This window comes from Microplitis demolitor, chromosome 1 (genome assembly GCF_026212275.2).
Source record: "Microplitis demolitor isolate Queensland-Clemson2020A chromosome 1, iyMicDemo2.1a, whole genome shotgun sequence".
In the NCBI taxonomy this organism is placed as follows: Eukaryota; Metazoa; Arthropoda; class Insecta; order Hymenoptera; family Braconidae; genus Microplitis; species Microplitis demolitor.
In genome coordinates this window covers 21,101,246-21,125,318 of record NC_068545.1, presented here as the reverse complement: position 1 = coordinate 21,125,318, position 24,073 = coordinate 21,101,246, and the positions used below count along the sequence as shown (strand labels likewise).

General features: G+C 27.6%; 3 protein-coding genes across 3 annotated transcripts; 2 read left to right on the top strand and 1 right to left on the bottom strand.

Annotated features, from left to right (window-relative positions):
- Positions 1–59: 59 nt before the first annotated feature.
- On the top strand, positions 60–5,348 carry LOC103571179 (probable ATP-dependent RNA helicase kurz). Its single transcript, XM_008549233.1, has 6 exons — positions 60–446; positions 1,086–1,265; positions 1,345–1,620; positions 2,055–4,951; positions 5,032–5,129; positions 5,215–5,348. The coding sequence occupies exons 1-6, from the start codon at positions 372–374 to the stop codon at positions 5,289–5,291; spliced, it is 3,603 nt and encodes a 1,200-aa protein (XP_008547455.1). The 5' UTR covers positions 60–371; the 3' UTR covers positions 5,292–5,348.
- Positions 5,349–5,594: 246 nt separating this feature from the next.
- On the bottom strand, positions 5,595–8,511 carry LOC103571180 (thioredoxin-related transmembrane protein 2 homolog). Its single transcript, XM_008549234.3, has 5 exons — positions 8,040–8,511; positions 7,771–7,951; positions 6,789–6,975; positions 6,514–6,709; positions 5,595–6,419 (listed from the first exon to the last, which is right to left on the bottom strand). The coding sequence occupies exons 1-5, from the start codon at positions 8,181–8,183 to the stop codon at positions 6,321–6,323; spliced, it is 807 nt and encodes a 268-aa protein (XP_008547456.1). The 5' UTR covers positions 8,184–8,511; the 3' UTR covers positions 5,595–6,320.
- A 659-nt stretch (positions 8,512–9,170) lies between these two features.
- LOC103571181 (uncharacterized) lies at positions 9,171–22,569 on the top strand. Its single transcript, XM_008549235.3, has 5 exons — positions 9,171–9,645; positions 10,874–11,383; positions 12,304–12,496; positions 13,019–13,198; positions 22,329–22,569. Exons 1-4 carry the CDS (start codon positions 9,451–9,453, stop codon positions 13,159–13,161), a joined length of 1,041 nt encoding a protein of 346 aa, XP_008547457.1. The 5' UTR covers positions 9,171–9,450; the 3' UTR covers positions 13,162–13,198; positions 22,329–22,569.
- The last annotated feature ends 1,504 nt before the right edge of the window (positions 22,570–24,073 follow it).

Here is a 24,073-nt window from a genome sequence, read left to right as displayed (position 1 = left end):
CGAACGCATCCAATAGTTCAAACCACGTGTTTATATATAAATATATATCATATGTTTCGTAGGTTATTTAAAACACGTGAAAGAATGTGTTTACAATTTCTGTTAGTGTTTAATAACAATTAATTTTAAAATTTTTACAGAATATTATTTAATATTAACTAAAAAATATATAACTAAAAATCATGAAAGAACTTTTTTACAAAACAAAAAATCTAGTGAAATAAAATATTTGAAAATTTTTAGGTTATTTTGTGTAATTGTGTGACACTGAATAGTTTCAATAAATTATTTATTTATTTAAATAATTGTTTAAATTATAATATTTTCAATTGAATTAATGATAAAACGGGTTAATTAATTGAAAATTTAAAATGGCTAAAAAGCGATATAATGCACGTGCAAGAACAAATCCTACTGTTGAAATTGACAATTCGTCAGTTAATAAGGTAATAAATAAATTTAGTAAATTAATTATTGATTTATTTAATATTTTTTTCACTTATTGTACTGAATTTAGCTGACGTCTAATAATTTTTGGACTTTTGTCAAAACAATGGATTATAAAAAGAAACTTTTTTTTTTTGAATTGCAACTGTGCATATTTTTATGATGCTGAAAGTAGCAGTCATTAAAAAAATTGATTTATTTTTCAAGAAACAAAGTAAATACTGGTAGACAAATTTTTAAAAAATGCATGTGAAGAACTTTGAAAAATTTAATTGTGTATATTTTTAAAAAAAATTTACGTTGACAGTTAACTTGGTAACTAAAAACATTAAAATTGTCAGATGTTGGCTACTTTATGAGCGTGAATGTAGCAGACGTCAGACAAATTAAAAATTATTAATAACTAGAGTAAATAATTAATAAATTTGACTAAAAAAAAAAAAAAAACCGAAAATTGTTGATTGTCTATTAACTTGAGGATCATTTTTTACTATAGAATTATATAGAATCAAAAAAAAATTTTTTTTAACTTTTGTCGCATAAAAATTTGTAAAAAATAATTTTTTAAAAAGCAAGTTGTTTAATGAAACGTGATTGGATTGTTTATTTAAATTATAATTTATTTTTTTATTTTACAGGTCCAAATTGAAATAGAAAACTCTAAAGAAACTTACGATGAATCAAATAAGTTTTTGATTCCAACAGAAAAACGTAAAACTAAAAAAACTGACAAAAGAAAAAAAATCACACCTTTATTATCTAACAAACGTAGAAAACAATTGGAGAAAGTTATCGAACGTAAAGAAAAAAAACAGAAGGTGATTATTAAAAACAAATATTTATTATTGTTGTAAGTATCAGATGTAATTATAATTTTTAAAAAATATAATTTTTCAGAGAGCTGGATTATTAGAAGATTTAGCTAGAGTTCAAGTACCGGCAGAAGAACTCCAGCAGTACGTGTCGATAACTACAATTCAAACTAAAGGACTGAAAAGACACTTACAAGAATTAAATGCTCCACAATTTAAACCAAAAGATAAAAAGTACGATGTAGAAGAGGCTGAATCAATTCCAAATGCCATAAAAGGTAACAAGAGAATACGAACGGCGTTACTTAGAAATGAATTAACACAGCAATCATCATCTGATCCAAATATTGTTGGTTTTGAGGTATAAATTTTTATTAATGATTATAACGAGCAACCTACAGTCACTACGTGACCGTCCGAGTATTACTGCTGCATTTATTAAATCTTATTTGAATTTAACTGTTTATTAAAATCTCTACTCTAAAATTAACTCTAGAGTCTTTTGTTTAGTTTTATTATCATTGGAATTTAATAAAATAAATCGCATTATTAACTCACGAGTTTATTGATTTCGATGATTGTATAATTATGGGATTCTTGAAAAAAAATCTACACACGGTCAATTTTTTTTTTTCTTATTAGTCTACTAATATATTTTTTTTTGATACCAAATTAAATTTTTTAAATTTTTATTATCATAAAAGACGTGGCATGGACAAAATTTTCCTTATTCTCTTAATAATATAGATTATTATTTTTTATATTATTTAATAATTAAATTGATAAATATTTTAGGAAGATACCGATAGTAATGAAGATTCGAGTGATAATGAAGAAGAAGAAAAACATAATAAAGAAGAAAAGGATGATGAAGAAGAAAAAGAAAAGAATTCAGAAGATTTAATTGTCGAAAAAGTAATTGATAAAAATATCGACACAACTATTGACAAATCTGATAAAAATGAAGAAAAAAAATCTACTAAAGATGTAACTGAAGTAGATAAACCTCCTGAGAAAATAATATATGAAAGAATAGATCGTAAGCCAGCAGTTTTTGTTCCTGTAAATCGTAAACCGGAAATTCAAGAAGCGCGCTTAAAACTTCCTGTGCTGGAAGAAGAACAATGTATAGTCGAAGCAATAAATGAAAATAATGTTGTGATAATAACTGGTGAAACAGGAAGTGGTAAGACAACTCAAGTACCTCAATTTTTATACGAAGCTGGGTATGCTAAAAGTAAAATGATTGGTGTAACTGAACCAAGAAGAGTTGCTGCCATGTCTATGAGTAAACGTGTTGCTGAAGAAATGAATTTAAAAAATGACATAGTGTCATATTTAATAAGATTTGAGGGTAATGTTACGCCTGATACTAAAATAAAATTTATGACCGATGGTGTTTTGCTGAAAGAAGTCCAACATGATTTTTTGTTGACTAAATACTCGGTTATTATTTTGGATGAAGCTCATGAACGCAGTGTTTATACCGACATTCTAATTGGTCTATTGTCGCGTATCGTACCTCTGCGTGCTAAAAAAGGTGACCCATTAAAATTAATAATTATGTCAGCTACGTTACGCGTTGAAGACTTTGTCAGTAATCCAAAACTATTTAAAATTAAACCACCGGTTATTGAAGTTGCTTCCCGACAATTTCCAGTGACGATTCATTTTAATAGAAAAACAAGTCAAAATTACGTCTTGGATGCGGTTAAAAAAGCTGTTAAAATTCATACACGTTTACCTGAAGGTGGAATTCTTATTTTTTTAACTGGTCAGCATGAAGTAAATTCAGTTGTTCAAAAATTACGTAAAGCATTTCCTTACAAAAAGAAAAGATGGACAGCAACCAAGTCTACAATAAAAAATAAAGATTCCGAAGACAATGATAGTAATAATAATGATGATGATGATGATGATGATGATAATGATGATGATGAAGCAGAAGAATTGAATGCTATAAATGCAATTCGCCGTATAAAAAATAAAAGGAAATTGGAAACTATTAACTTGCCTAAAATAAATCTTGATAATTATTCAGCAGTGCCTACAGATGATACGCAAGAAGATTTTTTTGATGATGATGCTGATGATAATGATAATGATGATGTTAATTTAGATGAAGATGAAGACGAGGACGAAGATATTTTAGAATTAAAAGGTTTATCAGGCTCACAGCCCATGTGGGTTTTGCCGCTGTATTCATTACTTCCAGCTCATAAACAGTCAAAAGTATTTGAAACTGTACCTGAAGGCTGCCGTCTTTGCGTGGTATCAACCAATGTCGCTGAAACATCACTTACTATTCCCCATATTAAGTATGTAATAGACAGCGGTCGTTGTAAAACACGATTGTATGATAAAGTAACTGGTGTTACGACATTCAGAGTTTGCTATACAAGCCAAGCTGGTGCTAATCAACGAGCTGGAAGAGCTGGTAGAATGGGTCCAGGTCATTGTTATCGGCTATACTCATCAGCTGTTTACAATGACGAGTTCGAAAAATTTAGCGAACCCGAAATACGTCGCAAACCTGTTGATGATCTTCTATTGCAAATGAAAGTTATGAATATTGATAAAGTTATTAATTTTCCATTTCCATCAGCTCCTGATATCATTCAGTTAAAGTCTGCGGAAAAACGTCTTTGTATTTTGGGAGCTCTGGAGCCAGTCACGCAGCAAAAACAGTCGGAAAATTTTAGCGCCAAAGTAACTCCACTTGGTCGAAGTATATCTGCGTTTCCAGTAGCGCCACGTTATGGAAAAATGTTAGCTTTGTCGCAACAGCAAAATCTTTTGAAGTATACAATATGTATGGTATCGGCGTTGTCAGTTCAAGAGCTGCTGATTGAATCACTTGGCTCGGAGGGTGAATCTAAAACAAAATGGTTGCAAAAACGACGTTGCTGGGCTGGAATTGGTAATAGTTTACTTCTTGGTGACCCAATGGTACTTATTCGTGCTGTTGGTGCTGCTGAGTATGCACAATCTCAAGGTAAAATGTTTAATTTTTGTGAAGAAAATGGATTACGTATAAAAGCAATAACGGAAATTCGTAAATTACGTCAACAACTTTCAAATGAAATAGCATTAAATATACCCGAGTTAGATTTAACAATCGATCCTAATATGACACCACCAACAGACTTGGATGCTAAATTACTGCGTCAGATAGTTCTTTCTGGTATGGCTGATCATGTCGCAAAAAGAGTAAGTCCTGATGAAATAAAACAAGATGAAGATAAAATAAAATGGCGACATGCTTATAAAACTTTAGAAATGGAAGATCCTGTATTTATGCACTCGTCTTGTGTTCTGAGAAAAAGTAAACCTGAGTGGGTGGTTTATCAAGAAATTTATGAAACAAATAAAATGTATATGAGGGGTGTTACTGCTATTGAACCGGAATGGTTAATTAAATTCGCTCCAACTCTGTGCCGTATGAATGAACCTCTTGATGATCCAGCGCCTAGGTATGACATTGAGACGGGAAAAGTATTGGGACATATGAGTGGTACCTTTGGACGTGCGGCTTGGGAACTGCCAACAATGGAAATGGAATATCCAAATAGTGTTGACGGAGTTAAATACTTTGCCAGGTTCTTTCTTGAAGGACAAGTTTGTCCGAAATTAAAACGATTTGTCCCTTCGTTACTTTCTTCACCCGGTACTATAAATAAATCTTGGGCTGAGTATGTTTTTTTTTAATTTATCTATTCTGAATGGTAACTTATTGGCTAATTGTAATAATGTAAATTACTTTTTTTTCTAGACTACTTCCTAGGACAAAAGCTATCACGAATGCTTTACTAAGTAAAGAAGTAATGTCGAAAGAAAAATTATTAGAAGCCTGGCGAGAAGACAAACATTGTAAGTATTTGTTATTTATTTATTTATTAATAAATTATTTTATTGATATATTTATGATATTTTATTATTTTGTTTTTTTTTGTAGTTCTTTTGAACGCCTATCAAAAATGGTTACCAGAATCAGCACATTCACAAGTTGCATTAATTTGGCCGCCTATATAAATTATTTTTATGTAGAATTATTTTATTTTGTAAAAAATTTAATAAATTTTTTATTATTATTAATATTGTTATTCTTTTTTTTAATAAAAATTTAATACTTAATAAAAAAGCCATGACTTGGACATTAACACAGTATATGATTATCTGCAAATCAATTATTTAGCAAAATTAAGATAAATTAGCGACATTTCGTTCTTCTATAAGGTAATCAACTAATTAAGGTAATAAGGTAATTAGCTAATTAACATACAAATATTAATTACTTCCCCCAGTAGTAATGAAAATTGTTAGCAACAAGAAAAATAATTGTAAGCATAAACTATTTATTTATAAATTATAGTATAATTTGTATACTTATTATTATATAAATACATTTGATTTTTATTTGTGCAGTTTATTTAAATGCCGATTATAAATGTTTGCAACAATTTGCAAACTGGTATTAAATTGGCCGTCAGTATAAACTACACCCAGTAAGAATTGTAAGAATTGATATCGTCGATAAGAAGTTTAAATAACTTTTTTTTTATTCTACTTGCATTTAAATATAACTGTTTCTTATAAAAAAAAAAATATATAATAACAATAAATTTTATTGCGGCAGACTGAGTACGAGATTAACTATTATCTGTACATTTTTATGCTTTAAGACTTACATAATCATTATATGATATTGTAATTTATTTTTCGTCTACTATATATATAGTACATATATATATTTATACTGATGTATAAAACAATTTTTTAATGAACGAATCATTTCATTTAATATAATATAAAAAAAAAAATCTAAACAAGAGTATTTTCAGTACAATAAAATGTTTATATTTTTTTTTTAATATATGTATAAGATTGAAAGCAACGTTGACATTTCGTAGTTTATAACGAACACGATTGGTGATTTATTACTTGCTTACCATTGATTCTTTTTAACTTTTAATAATAAATTAAAATTAAATTATGGCGTTTAATTAATTTATTAAACATACTATTTGGTATGCGGTAATTTTTAAATAAAGTGCTGATAAATTACTCAGCTTTTATTGATTTTTTATCTTTTTTCTTCAGCGGATTATTTTTGCATGTTTTGTAAACATTATTTAAATCGAATGCCGCTTTCATATTGTCCTGTAATTAAAAAAAAATATATTAATAAAATTCAATAAATTTTGCAGCTTAATAATTAATTAAAAAAAAAAAGTATTAGAAACAAATAACTTACTAAAGAGAAGAGAAATTTAACAAGTCTTCCATTTCTATCAGCGTAAGGTCGCCGATCTACTTCTTTCCCATCTTTGAATAATATCAATGTTGGCAATTGTTTACTGGTACTTGCATCACTTACGTGATACTTTATTCCAGCATCAGGATATCTTCCGATATCAATTTTACCGAATCTTAAATTCTCCAGAGCATATCTAATAAAAAAAAAAAAAAATGATTTATAATTAAATAATTCGAAATAAGTTAATTAAGTTTAAAAAATAAATAATTTACTCTGCTGATAATTGAGAATATATTGGAGCAAAAGTATTGCAAGCTGGATTCCATGCTGTATAAAATGCTACAAGCCAAATTATACGTGTATCTCTTTTTAATTCTTCTTCGAGACCATTGGCACCTCTGATAAATGTTATATTTTGTGGACCTTGATATGTTGGCTCAGGTAAAATTAAAGCACAAACTGTAAATATAATTTTATTATTTATTTAGTACGTGAATTTGAATGTGAATTAACCCTGATGTCAAAAATCAAAAAATTTAATATTATTTAATAATCTATTCAAAATTACCCGGGTACCCGTATGGTAAATACATTTTTAATAAGGAAATTCAAATTTAATTCATGGGTCAAGTTAATATTTAAATACAATAAACTGTCAATCATTGAGTTTTTTGACTTTACCCAAATAAATTAATAAATTTACTTAAAAATATGAAAAACTTGACGTGTGGATATTAGGAGTGTGTGAATTGTGTTCGAATCGAATTATTCAAATTTTCAAATGATTCGATAAAATCGAATAACTCAAAACTTCGAATTATTCATAAATTTTCGAATTATTTGAAAGGTTTCAAATTATTTTTAACTTTTCAAATTACTCAATTCAAATCGAGAAAATTCTGATCAGCTTTCAAAAATTCAATTTTTATTTAATGGAGAGCTTAGTTTTTCAAGTAACCAAAAATAGTTTTTTTGTGAATCCGTGCCTGAGCTCTATTTACCTCTGACAAAAATTTGAATTATTGTAAAAAATATTAAAATTTTAAATTGTTAAAAATAAAATTTACAAATAATTCGAAAACTTACGATTCATTCGAATTGAACTTGAACTTTAGAATCAATTTGACACGAATAATTTGTAAGTTCGAATTATTCGTTCATCCCTAGTAGATATGTAAATTTATAACCAGGTTTTTTGTACCTCAATTGACATAAAAGTTTATAAATTATAAAATACAATGGAGTTATACTTACGTATAAAAATAACAGCAAACAAAATACCCATTCTTATATCAGCATAAAACCATAAAATAAGATTTGTTATTTTAGTATAAACGAAACTAGCAGATAAATAATGTATCATTGTGACACTGCCAGTTTTTCGTGTTCTTATCATTATTACAAACAATAAGAAAAATAAAATTTGTGTTTCTTTCTGCAATAATAAACAAAACAAAAAATAAATATATTCATTTATGATTAACTAAATTATAAATTTTAATAATAAAATATATAATTCTTACCCCATCTAATTCACATTCATTTTCTGGAAAAATATATGGACAAACAAATGGTACTTGTTTAGCAATTATATATGATACGCTCAAAAAAATATTAACTAAATAATAAGGTTTAAATAATAAACGTAAATCTTCTTTGAAAGTCATCTTATTACTTTGTTTCTATTTTTCAGTATTGATTTAACTTTTTTTAATTAACACAATTATCATTAATTAGAGTAATTAACATCTATTGTTAAATTACTTTATTCATTTTGGATTTTTATTGAATAATCAATGAACAAAAATTATTTTGTTACTTACAATTGACACCACATTAATTAATTAATTAAATAAACACAGATATATTTATTGTACTTGTAGTTTACACACGATTGTAATCAGGACGAGATTTGTTTTATCTTTTAATTATTTTTACTATTACTATAGTAATGATAACGATGATGTGGTCATCAACTGGGCAAGGATTTGATGATATATGATCTGGTCCGGGATAATGGAGTTGATGTTTCATTGGTTCGTGTGGAGATGGTGCTACTGATTAATGTCAAAATCAATTGAAATGATGGCGGTAGTGGTGAATTATTGATATGAAATTTATGTTAAATTATTTATTTTATTTTTATAATAAAAATTAAGATTAAAATTATATTAATAAAAATATTTAACAATACCTAGATATTTAAATATTTTATTTCACATAAAATATCGAAATTGTCAAGTGCTTAGAGTGGACATTTGCTAACTTTTTTTTAAATTCAAATTTTTATGTAATACTTTGTTTTAATTTATTGTAAATTATTTTCTCTGATTTAATAGTGCAAAAATATTTGAAATAAAAATCTAATGTTTGTATTTATAATTCTAATAATAATTAATTTCTAATTCAATTCAATTTAAAATGATTCGAGAGTTTAAATAATTTCAAATCATAAAATAATATTTTGTTATTTTTTAATTCAATATAATTTAAAATGATTCATTCCAAAATTTACACTTGAAAGCAAAATAATTCAGACGATTTGGAATGATTCACAATGATTAAGAGTTACGTAATTTCAAATCATTCCAAATTAGATTTCTTAATCACGGTCGGTAGGTGAATTAAAAATTTTTATAAACTAAGGGTCTTCTCAGACAGTGACCCCACCCCAATTTTTAAAAATATTCGATAATTTTCACCCCCACACAGAAAAATATATATCCGAGAATATATGCCGGCAAAAATTTATCTGAGAAATCTCAACTCGACTAATACTTCCCGCGTTTCTTTGGTCTCTTTGTTCCGTTGTTATTCCAAGAATTCCATAACTCAAAACAAAGTCTCAAATAACGGAGGTCGTTGCGTCGTCATTTTAATTTCAACGTTGTTACCATCGACATTGATTTTGATAAAAAAAAATTAATTTTAAAAATGTCATCACGTAAACGTGTTTATGAACATTCTGGTTGGATCAGTGATATATTATCATCAGATACAGCAGTGATAAGTTTTGACAACAAAGGCATAACTGATAATGTATTATTGAAGAAAAATCATTTTTATTACAAAGGAAAAGTAATCGATTCCGATGAATGTTTTTATAATTATCTTTCCATCGGTGTCACGGTAATTATATAATTAATTATGAGTGTGAATGTAGCAAACATGAGGTAATTTATAAATTTTGAATAAATTAATTAATTAAAATAATGAAATTTAAAAAAATACGCGTACTGGTTTTTCAAATATTTAAATACGCAGTTTATAATTTTTATTTTACTTATATTTTATTTATTCTTAAGTATCATACTTGGCTTTATGACATCTATAAGATGGCAGTTTTTGAAATGGTCCTGAAGTTAGCAGACAATTGTCGATTATTTAATTTTTTTTTCAACGAATCATTAACAAGAAAAACAAAAAAATATAAAATATGCATGTATAGAAAATTAAAAAAACTCTAAGTGCATTTTTTTTTGTTCATCATTTTGAAAAATATCAAACAACTATAAGACGTCAGCTAACGTCAGTATCACGTTTTTGAAGGTAATGGAAGTAGCAGACATCAGACAATTTTGTAATTTTTATAAACAAGTTGAGGTAAGAAATCCAGTACCTGAGCAGGGAACTAGTGCTCGATCACTCATGTATTTGTATATTTATATTTATTAAATTTTACTAAACATAGATATGCAAATATATGAAGTGATTGGGTACTGAGTCTTTTGCCTCACTTGTAAATAAAATAAAATTTTTCGAACATGCACAAAAAAATTATTCAAAGTTTTTGATGTGAGATTAAAAAAAAATTTTATCTATAAGTATTTTATTTACTATTCAAAATGAATTAATTTTTTAATGTCTGCTACTTATTGTTTCATGTTTTTTGATTTATCGGTAAGGTACCAAAATGTTGACAAAATAATCAGAAATTTATGTCACCGAAAAAATATTTGTTTCAAAGACTTGATACGAGTCAAGACAAAAAGTATATTACAAATAAATCATATAAATGATTTTTCAATTAAAATGTCTTTTAAAATGGAAAAAAACAAAATTTCTATGGCTCTTAAGACGAATGTCTGTACGTCTTATTTATTTAAAAAAATTTGACTTTGAGACAAAATAAAATTTGTCTTGTTCTTTCAAAAGCCATCTCTGCACTACTTAGGCTTATTCAAAAATTAAAAAAATTGCGGGTTGTTAGCTACATTAACACTCATAATTAATTCCAGTAATTACTTATCATAAATAATCAAGCTCATTGACCGTTATGAAAAAATTCCATATTTGTATTTTCTTATATATATTGTATTGATAATAAATTTTTTTTTGTTTTTTTATATGTAAATAGGTGAAATTTTCTGGTTACACCTGGTGTTCAGAAGAGTACTCAGACTGTACTTGGTACGCTACTATTTGCTGGACACTTGATTCCAGTCCATGGTCTAGTGTAGCAATAAAAAGTGGTCTAATGTTTGTATCAGGACGAATTGTGAGTCTCAATAATCTACGTGGTGTCATTGAGTTGACTGATAACTCTGGAAAATCTCATAGAATTTTATTTGTTGCTTCTAAATTATATTGTAAGAGTAAAAAATTTTCTGGTAAAACACTGACGGAAGAAGTTAAAATTGGTGATTGTATTTCATTTGATGCAATTCCGTGTATTGCTGAAGAAAATGATGAACAATGTCAATGGTTTGCAACATGTGCGTATATTGGCACCAGGCCTAAATTAATTAACAGTTCATTTGATAATACTAATGGCGAATGTGATTTTTCGACACCAGTTTGGAATGATGATATCAAAATTGATTCTCAAAATGATTTCAATATTAACTGTTCGAAACTTATTAAAGAGGTATTTTGATAGTATTTTTTAAAATAATCTCTTTAATAGTCACTCTAAAATTTTTGACATAAAACCTAGAATAAAAATGCTGTTAGTTTTTATTATTAAATGTTTACAATCGTAATTTGTAGAAGAGAAACTTTATTTATTTTTATGAACAAAGAATCTTTCAATTGAAATAAAAAATTTTATTTATTATTTCAATCGTGTTCACATCCAAACATAAAAATAATTGGATTTTTTTCAAACGTAATTGGACAAGCAACAAACTATCATTTAACTACATTTCGACCATTTATTCAGTCTTCTTCAGGTTCTGAAAAATACATACATTGACATTGTAATTTATTTACACAATCAGCAATAAGTCAATAATATAAATTAATATAATAAATTTGCTTGTCCAATTGTGTTTAAAAAAAATCCTACTATTAAGTTTCTTATCGACTAAATAAATTTTTTTGAATCAGTTGAAAAATTATTTAAATTGGAAATCGAGAAAAATTGATTTAGTATTTTATTGCAAATTTACTGATATTTATTTTTTAAAATTAATGTAGTATTTTATATAAATAATTATAAGCGTTGAAATGACAGTAATTACTCTAGAATTAATAGTAGATTTCAAAAAAATTGAATTGTTTTATATGTACACAGAAAAAGAAGAATTCTTGACTAAAAATAAATATTCTTGATTTAATAAAATTTTGAAAACCTCAGTTTTCTCGGATAAAGTAGAAATCTCCGACCAAGACGAATTTTCTTGACTCAAGAAAATCTTGACTTAGTTCCCGAAAACGTTTGTCTTCCAAAATATTTTATTGACTCGATAATTTTTTTTTCTGTGTATATTTTAAGTGACTATTAAAGAGTTAAATAATTGTCTAATAAGTTATGAAATTTCTAATATGATATTTTATTTGTTTAAGAACATAAATAATCCCAATACACTGTTTGTATGTGGTCGAGGCATTGTAGTCGATATTATTAATGATGAATTTGGTGTTATGTTGGGTGAATTTAGTATTAATTGTTTCCAAACAATAATATTTCATCGGCGTAGTACGTTTATTGATAAATTGTGTTTGAGCATGGTTGATCTCGCTGAAATATTTACTAACGGTAAGATTAATACCTTATTTAATTTATTATTATTTGTTAAGATAAATGATTTAAAATAATATATTAGTTAATAATAAGATTTTTTCTTTTAAATGTTATTAAATTTTTGACATAAAATTTTAATTATTTTAGCTATCAATTTATTATTTTATTTATTATCAAATACCCATTAATTTATAATTGACAACTTGAAACTATTAAATTTTAATAATAAACAATAGAAATAAATTTCCGCGTGTTTCTGTCAGTTATGACGTTTTTAATTATTTCTATGATATATTCTAGTTGAATGTCTATCGTATTATTTTATTTGCATTAAGCAATTTTTAATAAATATTAAATCTACGATGATAAGCACTTTAATCCATCACTCTAATCATAACAACCTCGACAATATTATCTGTCAAATAAACTTCCGAACTCGATAGCTCTTAAACTTCTTACCATGTTAAGGTTTTAATATAAAGTCTTCATTTTTTTTTCTTTCATTAATTTTATTTATTTATATTTTTTGCAATTTAGGCGATCGATTGAACTTCGTTGCGGTTGGAGCACCATCAGGTTTCTTAACTGATTGGATCGCTGTCCAAGTTTCTGCGGTTCTGACAGATTTAAAAAAAGATGCCGGCGTCAACAATTCTGAATCAGAATTGAGTGAATCGTAGTAAGCTGTCAACTTACATTCGCATTATTATGTTTACGGTGAGCAGAATACTTTCAATATAATACATATCAAATATATTATCTTTCATGCCAATAATATTTATCAAGGAATATCTTTCAAATAATTACGAGGATTTAACATTATTAATTAGTATAAATAAAAAAAAAAGTTAAAATAAATAAATTAACATTATAATGTTTCATAACATGTTTATATAATATAATATAATACATAATTCATTACATGATGCAAATTATTAAAATTCGCCAGTAATTTAATGCTTTAAATATTTAAACTAGCGTGAATAAAAAAATATTTTAAAAGTACGTGGTAAAAATAAAGTATTAATACAAATTTCTATTAAATAAAGTTTCGCAGTACTCATGGACAAATATTCAAACTAAGTACAAACGATAACTCTTAAAGTCAGAAAAAAAAAAAAAATATCAAATAAAATAAAAATAAAAATTCAAAATTCCCGTTTCGTTATAAACCCGCATTGAATTTTTACGACCAACTATGACGAAAAAAAAAAAAAAAAAACAAGGTTTACCAGATCTCTCCTTCTCTGTCTCTCTTTGTTTCTTTAAACTCCTGAGTGTTGTTTTTCTGGTGTGGTAAATTAAGCAATTCGGATGCCAAACCAATACCCATAACATTCGGACTGTCCACCTCAAGTGCCGTCCTTAAGTTATTCTCTCTTCGGCGCAAACTTTATACTGATTACTTTTTTATAATAATTATTTTTGTAAGCTTAATATAATATATTTTTGCTCAGAGTCCCTCGAGGTCTGCCGTAGCCTCGTTATCGCTGTCACTCAGCACTTTGATTTTATTATACATATCTTAAAAAAAAAAAAAAAAAAAAAAAAAATTAAATTAAATTAAATTAAATTGACTTGAAAATAAAAAAATATAAATTTATTGCAAAAAGAATTGAGTCAATCAAAATTTTCCGATACTAATTTTCGATATTTTACCACAAATGATGACGTAGACATGTTGTATCAATTAAAAACACGGTAACGATCTGCCTTGACCCCGCAAGTTGAGTTCAGTGTGTTCTGTAAGGCAAATTTGTCGCGGCAACATAAACTGATTTCATACGCGTGTACATTATTTAGGAAATAACCTCGAAGTAATTCGATGGATAATTTTTTCGACCGGTTGACCTGTGTTCCTTATAGGGATAGCCGTGTTAATAGGAAGTAAATATCCTTGCAAAGGCGCCCATATACTTTCATATACGTGCATCGCAATCTCGTTGTCGTCGTTGTCGCCGTCCCAGTCTCAGTCTCGGTCTTCGTATTGTACCTTGCTGATCATCGTCCACCGCATGTATACTTACGGCCTCCAATGTGAAAACGATCTCGAATAAAAGTTTTGCCATCTAAGGGAGTCAAAAGGAAGGACCGAGGTAAACACACACACATACATCCATACACACAAAACTCAGACATAAAATTATAAGAAATAATATATAAGGACATACACAAATGTATAAATGAACACACGCACCGAGCAATCGCCTCAGGGGAGTTCATGGCCTTCCGGCAAAGCGATACTGCCACCGGCGAAATTTGATGAGGGAGAGTCATCAATCTTTTCTCTATACTCATAAATATATAACTTACTACCGGACCAATATGTCGTTTACTTATTTTAATAACTACACTTACCTGTGGTAATGTGATATTTCTTTAAATATGAGAGCGATATTATTTGTTTAAGCTATTAAACGTAACTTGACATATGTCAAATATATAATAAAGATTGTTTGTACTTATATATAATTTTTTCAACTGGTGACAGTAATGCACTAAAATTGATTTCAGTACAGGCTGTAGGATAATTACAATTTTTTATTACGACAGGTATAGTGGAGGTTTGTTTCTTTGACTCTTGGCCTCTACAGAGGGAAAGATCATTTCAAATAAATGTTTTACCATCTAAGGAAGTCCTAAGGTCCATGTTGTGTCGTCAATACGCGTTTTAAATTTTTATTTATTTCACTTAAACTTTATTTTATTATTTATTATTATTGTTATTTTTATTATTATTTGATAGAGTTCACGGTCTTACTGACCGATATATTGCCACGGGCGAGACGAGTTAGGAGTACACTGATCTTACAATTAGTCATGCGCCATTCGTTTTAAATACCTCAAGGATATAACTTTGATAAATTTTAAATTATCAATTATTGTTGGATGACTAAAATTTATAAAAATTTTATATTGATGGTTAAATTTACGTATACTATTAATAATTTTATGGAAATATTTATTAATAGGTTGTACTGTAAAATGACTCAAGGACACTTGTTAATTTGTTTGAACTTGCCGGATAAATTTAACGTATGCGGGCTCTGTAAATTAAGTAATCAATGGATAAAAAAAATTTTTTTTTATTTATTGCTGTTACTTTTACTAAATCCATAAAGTCTATATTAAGAATACAATATTGAAAAAAACAATTGATCAATTTAGTTGGTCATGGATAAAGCACCCGGTACTCCAAATTAGTAAACCATAAAGAAAGATGACTCTTTCACAACGAGGAAGAAAAAGTATAAACACGCAATAAAAGTGTCTCTGCACGTGCGAATCCGAGGACTCGAGCAATCCGCGTATGCATAATGCAATACACTGTAGTGTATGTTTACTTGTCAGAAAGTCACAAGAAAAAGCCTTTGAGCGTATGCCCTTAAATGTCTTCAGTGATACCGCTCTAGACAACGGAAAGTCTATATTTATACAAAGAGTTTTATTTTAAATTTAATTATTTATTTCATTTATAAAAATACACTTATTTTAGATTCACTGTTACAAATTTTTTTCGATTTTCAAAGATGATTGTCATGGAATATATTAATTTACATGAATATCTATTTTCTACATAATTTAAAAAACTAAGGCATGATTTTTTATGAAAGTCCAAAGTGGCTGTTTAAAAATATATTTTTTATGTGATTAATCAAGATGTTGAGATGAATTTTAATTAAAAAAATTTTAAAAATATAGTATTAATTTTTCACCAGACCTTCATCTGAAAATTTAAACTTTTGCGCCTGTTTGTGGGAAGAATGGCGCATGTGCTGATTTTTATAATTTGTTTCCTCATAAAAGAAATAAAGGACTTTCTTCCTCTAAACAGCACAGAATTTAAACTTTCGGTGCAGGTTTGGTGAAAAATGATAAAAATTATTGCATGCGTCATTCTTCCCTTAAACAGAGGCAAAAATTTAAACTTTCAGGCGTCATCAACATGTTTGCCACCCTTGCCTTTGGCTCGGAATAACTTCAACCACACGTGTTGTAAAATCAGTACTATTTATGTAGTATTCTTAACCATGTATGGAGTATTCGCTACTGCACATGTTCTACTACAATATTGGTGTTAGAACCACAATTTTTTTCCGTGATACTTTCCTCCCTTGATGTGTAATTTACTATTCAATTAAAATTATGTTAAATTACATAGTTGAAACTAGGTTCATTTGAGACTTACTGAGTATCTTTGAGCATCATTTGAGGCTCAAAATGCATTTTATACTCAGTGAGGAGGCTGGATTAAGGCTTACTTGGGTTCGATGAGGCTACGATATTTTGATCCAGGTTTTTTCCCAATAGCTTTTAGTTTTAAAATTAATATTATTTAAAATTAGGTGATCTACAGACAATGAAAAAAAAATTTTTTGAAATGAAATAAAATAAAAACGTTATGATTTTAATTTTCATGACAATTATGAATAGAAAATCTAAAGTAATATAGAAACAAAGTATATAAATAAGTTAATATATAATTATATTCATATTTAATATTTCTGATTGATTTAAACTTATTGATAACGTAAAGTAATTTGCTTGAAATTTAAAGTAAAATTTTTAACAGCGTAGTTCATAAACGGTAGTCTATTAAATTTTTTTTATGTATTTTGAATCAAATATAGTCATAATGTTTAGTAGTTTTTTTATGATAATAAAGTAATTAATTAGTAAATAAAATAAATAATTAAATGACGTTAAATTTTTAAAAGTTGTTTTGTTAACTTTACGACATACTGTCGTCGGCGTTTGCCTACGCTCAGTGTTTGTTACTGTGAAATCGGTCGACGCTCTCTGTTGTCGGTGATGTTGTGTGAGTTTAAGTTGGCGCCAAATTCTTAACAACAAGGGATCTAATATAAAAAGATGATGTTTTTGATGCACACAAGTTAAAACTAAACGGCAAGATTTATTTTGTATGAGTCAACAGCTCAACGCATAGTACGCAATCCAATGCATACAAACTTAAATACAGTAAACTCTGTATTTTTAGTTGTATTGGTAGTGGTTTGGTGTGCATTTAATACTAGTTTGGAATTATGAAAGGATAGGACGCGCGTAAAGTTACAGACGCGTAGGCCAATGTCTGTATGTGTGATCATTTTGATGGGCGTTTTATATTCTGAAGTGCACCTACTGATTCAGTTTATCAAAGTAATATTAAGAAGACTTACTCATACTTATCTTAGTTGTCTTACTTGTACTATTGCTCTCAAAGGTGCGTATATATGCACTTGTAGTTAATTGAAGTAGGAGAGATAGAAATAAATGAAATAGCTACTGGTCAAATTTCAATGGTTACGCAGCCATGTCGGAATCTTAAGTACGCGGTTCCGGGGCTGAAAATAATTCACGACTAGCGGTCGCACGAACTGTCGACCTGCGGCGAATGCAATGAGAGTAAAAAAGAGATTAATGTTTAAGAGTTAGCAAGTAGATTGAGGCTGAGATATGTTTTCTTTATATTATGTTTGTTGATGCTCCTCTTAATGGATGATATTTTATGTCGAATTAAATAGTCGTTATAATTAATTATTAAACTTTTTTTTTTTTTTTTTTTACTCAACTTTGTAAAGCGAGAATGGAAATATAATATTGAGAATTAAATTTGTATCTTGTTTGTTAAACATTGCTTTGATTTTTATTTTTAGAATTTTGTTGAGTCTAGATAAATATTTTATGCACAAGTTTTCAAATTGTTTTGGTTTCGGTAAAAAAATTATAGGTCTGTTGAAGTTAAACCCGTAATTTAGGTATATAATTTGAAATGATCGTTTTTTAATCATTGAAATTTTTTTTACGTCAGTTGAAATTCGATGCTACTTAAATTGAAGAAAAAAAATTTTTTTTTTTTAAGGGAGATCACTAGTGTGAAATATTGAAAAAATTAATTTTTTGAATATTGAATAGTTTTCTTGAATAGTTTTTTTGAGTTACAGTCATCTGAAGAGCAGCCGCTTATCGATTCTCGAAAATACATTTTTCAAAATTGCTGCATCTATAACTCGAAGACAAAACATCCGATCGATTTGATTTGAATTGTAGTTTATTTTATATATATATCCATACGTATTATGAACCTCCAGTTTTCCATCGGCTCAAAAATGTAATTTTGGCAGGCCAAAAATCATCAAATTTTCGCGCGAAATTCAAAATTTTTTTTAAAACTCCGCCATTTTGTTAAAATTCAATTTTCTTCTTAGCCCGAGGGTCATGGTACGGGAAGTACCTTCTAGTTTAATAAACTTTTTGTTTTTTTTTTTTTTTTTTTTTTTTTTTTTTTCATACACTGTGAAAGCTATCACTACAGTAGTGGGGGACTTTTTTTTTTGGAGCAATGAGAGATTGTAAATAATTTGTTAAAGTTTGAATTTTTTGGTCAAAAAATTACATCTTGTATTCATTATACATAAAAAAAATACTGTATTCAAGTATCTGCGTGTTTGTATCCCCCCGAGAAAATAATTTGTTTAATCTTAGTAAAAATTTACTCCACCCAAGAATATTTTCTTAAAATAAGTTATACAAATTCTTAAATCAAGAAAATTTTACTCGTTTGGAGTATATTTTTACTATGATTAAACAAGTATTTACTCGGAAGGATACAAATACTTAGATACTTGAATACATTTTTTTTTTTTTACTCTATATCTACAAACATATTTTTAAAACATTAAAACATTCCATGCAGTAGTTTTCTCTGAAAAAATTCCCGAAAATCATTTTTTTTTCAGGCGATTACACTATGGGTCCCCCTTAATACTCAATATTTTTAAATTTTCTAAATGAGGAAAAAAGTTAAAGTAAAATATTAAATTAGTAATTTAATAAAATACAGAAAACATAATTATGAATAATTAATATATAATATTTTAATGTCAAGATTTATAAATATGCATCATATAGAAATATATCAAATAATTTATTTAATCATATTCAATTGATTTCAATACTTGTGAATAATACATCCAATCTCCCCGGAAGTTTCAAGTAATTCTACATCTTTATTTTTAAAATAATAGGTAGCTTTGAAATATAACTAGTTATTTTCAAATAAAATTATTACAAACAAATAACAAGCCCAATGTTATATCAATATTTAAAAAAAAAAATAATGAAATTAAATATTCTTCTCTAAAGTCGTTATTAGCATTCAGCTTCCTACGTTATTATTTTTTTAAAATTCTTTACGTAATGAAAAAAAATTATCATAAAAAATTTTTTGGAAATTATATTGATTGCGTGTTAGTGTCTGAGATAAAATAATAATAAATAAATGTACGAATAATTAGCTAGTATTATAAATCTTATTTTGACATTTTTGATAAGAAAATTGTGATGTAAATTATAATGGTGATGTCAAGGTCCCGAATTTTTGCGCACTATTAATATATTTATTATTTTCTTCTTTGTCATCCATAATACATTTTAGTTGCAGGCTCATTCTGTTGATTATCATGATATTATTATAGCCATAGACTCTTATTTACAGGCTACACCAAACTAAGAGGAGCCACTATAATATATCTTTAACGACCCTGTGCTCTCCATATTCGGGCTCAATCATACTGGCGAATGGATTTACCTTTCTCGTATTACGACTTTACGCCCGTTCGATTTTAAAAATAAAACAAATATTTTAAAAATCTTTAAATATAAACAGGAAATACATATTAAATTATCGCTTCCTTAATATGAAAATAAATATTTTTTAAAAAGTTAATCATACTTATTTTTAACTTTTAATTATTCTTATCCGATTATTTTTCTGTTCAATTGTCCAGATTATTTTCTCAGTGACCCTCGGGTTTCCTTATTCGAATTTAATCGCGGTACAAGACTCGACGCCCTGTCGTGTCCGAGGACAAACAGCATCTCGTTGTCACGTTATTTTCATGTGCAATATCCTCTATAAACATTCAATTTATCAGCAACAAATTAATAGTATGATAAATATAAATTTTATAAGTAACACACAATACAATCAATAGCAATAACAATAAAATTAATGCCGTTAAATTAGAGTTTATCGGTGCACGATCAACAACATACACATAAAATTTAATTTCATTTTTCTACTATTCCGTGTAATCAATGGCAAAGTCCAAATGTTAAAAGTTTTACTTTAAATTTAAAGCAAATTACTTTAAGTTATTATTATTAACAAGTTCGAATCAATATTTTATTGTTACTTTGATTATATTATAATTTTAATCATTTTTTTTTCATTATTAATTTTTATTGAGCTTTTACATTGTTAATTTTATTTTTTATTTTTTCTTTCAGTTTTATTTTTATTTAAAATTTTTTAAAAATATTCCGCCTTTTTTTCGTAGGTGCCAATTTTTATTTTTCAACCCTACTGTCACACTAGTGCTGCTGCCAGGAATTAGCGGAGGAAAAAAAAAAAATTACAAATGGCATTATCTTCTAACAGTGCCTATAAAATATAATTAATTCGGCATCTTGTTCACGTCCAATATACAAATAGATAATGCAGGATAACAGGAGCATAATTAATGTGTTAGGAAGGTTCAGTTCTCAATGGATTTTATGGAAAATCGATCATCTGTCAGAGAACAAGACTTAACTTATTCTTATTGGCTTATAGTTTATTGTTTTTGTTGATAGTTGTTGATGTGTATCAACAATACAATGTACCACTATATGGTCAGTTTGTAGCGATAATATTAAGTTGGACTATAATACACACGTGTTCACAATAACTAAGACACGATAGTCACATGAAAGGACATTGCTAAATGTTTTCTGTATTGCTAGCTACCGTTGACGTATCCGGGACAATTCAAGTCACAGGATTTAATAGACGACTGACGGAACTTAAAAGTCGCGCGTTTAAGAGCGCGTGGGCAGAAGCTCGAGGACCACCGCCTGGTCCATTGTCCTGTCTATCTATCCTTTTTGTTTTCTTATATATATCTATATATATATATATATACAAGTATTTCTTTTTGTTTTTACATTCCAAGCTGTTCTACATTCCAACTCGATTAATGACTTCCCCGTGTCCTTTTCTCTTATTTTAATACTTTTCCCTAATATCATGCGCAACTGTCTTTCTACATATCTGTGCAAATATATACATGTATGTAATATATATTGGTATGAATTGCTGGAAGGTATGTTGAGAGAGACTTGGAGTAGTCTAAATGCGTTTCTTGTCCCTCTGCGATGTAAGGATATACGTGCACGCACGAGTGGTTACGAGATATACCGATTTGCGTTACTTCAACTGACGTACTTACTCGGATTGGTGAATTACTTTTCTCTCTGATTGGTGATTAAATGCATGTATACATGGGTATATATTTAAATCTTTTACGAATATTGATAGACCGATGGAAAACTACAGTTTACGAGGTTTAAATGTATGTATATATATACATCCAGGCACATATTTGTATATATTTACTTGATCAAGATTGATCTTTTACTAAACCTGGACTTTAAACTTTCTAGAAAAGTTATTTGTCCTGAAATCAATTGGACGGTGATGTATGTACTCTTCTGCAATTGTTACTTAAGTAAATTATTTAATTATCGTTCTTTAGGTGCGGTGAAATAATTTTACGTGAGAACGAGTTTATTTTAAATGGATATATTAACATTTAGGTTTCTGATTTCTTATTATAAATAATTTAATTAATAGTATTTAAATTAAACTGGTTTTATTTATTTTCTTGTAAGTAATAAATAATTGCCGGTTAAATATTTTGAAATTTTTAACGACAAATTTTTAAATATTATTTTTATGCTTTTTATTTAAAAAAAATTTTTTTTTACGATATTGAAATGAAATATTGGATGTTTGATGTTTTAGGAAGCATTTTGATTCTTAAATTGTGGTTCCTGGCATATCGAACTGTTTATTCAGTGGTTCTGGTACTCAATGACATGACAATGAAGCACCATCGAACTTGAGCTACTTTTACTCAAGGATTTTGATCTGCCATCAGCAGCACTTATAAGTATCCTTATTATGTTTAGTAAATTAAAAAAGTGTATACTTTGTCTAGGACAATAAAAAAAAATTTATATATACATATGTCTATATAAATATAAACATACATATATTAAGTTGCATCACAAAGATTTAATTCTTGTATATTCCCGGACACTTGTGCGGAAGGTCGACCTTGTCGGGCTCATTGCGCATCATGCATAAAAGGCAGCAGCCTTATAGAAAGTCAATCTTGTTCATTATTTTTTATGTCAATTATTTAAATACTATTTGTCATTATTAATTCATTAAATATTGTTAATGGTTGCTTTTGTCAAGCAAAATGACAATACATAAATAGAAATAGACTTTTTTTTCTCTAAAAAGACTAATAGATCGAACTGTAACGAGTTTGTAAAATATTGAGTCACTTATAAATCGATTACAATTAAATATATAAGTGAATATGATGTAATAAAGGAATAGATATATTTAATTGTGTACTTGACGCGAAACCGCTGTGCCTTTTAATGCAAATAGTTTAGTAATTTTATGCAGAGATAACTATCCACATTTTTTTAATGCTCAGTTCTTAAATGACAGTAGAAAGATGGAGTTGTATATAAATATTTTTCTCAGGATATATCTTGATAGTTAGCTACTTATTAAAAACCCCGACACTTACCCACTGAACTTGTAGCACTGTATTACAATACTTAGACCGCGGGTGAACCAGTAGCCGCAGATGAGGACTCTGAAGTTGCTATTAGCCTCTCATTAGACGGAAAAGATGACACGTATAGTGAAGTAGTCTTCTTCTCACTTTTCTTCTTAATCTTTTTGCTTTCTCATGAAAACAATTGTTGGACTATTTTGCGGCTTAAACTTTCTATGCAATTGCGATTATTTTTAAACAGAAAAAATGATAAAGTAATATTTATAAATCTTATTAAATAACTGTCGATTTCTTCTTTTACATCAATTTCAGCCATTTTTTAACTTTTTTATTACTTATGATTCACAGATTATTACAATAATTTAAACATTTATGAAAATTTGGTAATAGTTACGCAAAAATATTCAAAATTAAAATGTTTACAGCCAAATTATATATGCTAAAATTATTTAAGAGATTTTTTATTTAAGTTTATATATTCTTATAACTTATGAATATAAATTATAAAATAACTTCAATGTATGAACAATTTTTTGTTATAATTTTATATAAATTGTTTATTTTAGTTAGTATGAACTTTAATTGGCATGAATTTGTTTTTTTTTTTTTTTCATTATACTTTAAGTCTAAGAATCAAAAAATATGCATTCATACATTTCGTGCTGTTTAGTTTTCAACTTTTGCTCGTTTTGTGTTTCTTAATTGTATATATAAACACACTTGAAATTTTCTCAGTAAACACTTTGCTGTGTGCAGATATATGTGCACTGGATTGTAACAACTTGAGTAGGTAATGATTCTAATGGTTCTATTAGCTATTTTAATTTATGAATCATATCGAAGATTTGACATCTCTTCAACATAAATATATACTAATTAAACAAGTGGATTATTTCATTTATATTTTCACTCTGCGGATGCTAATAATAATAAAAAGCTAATTATCAAA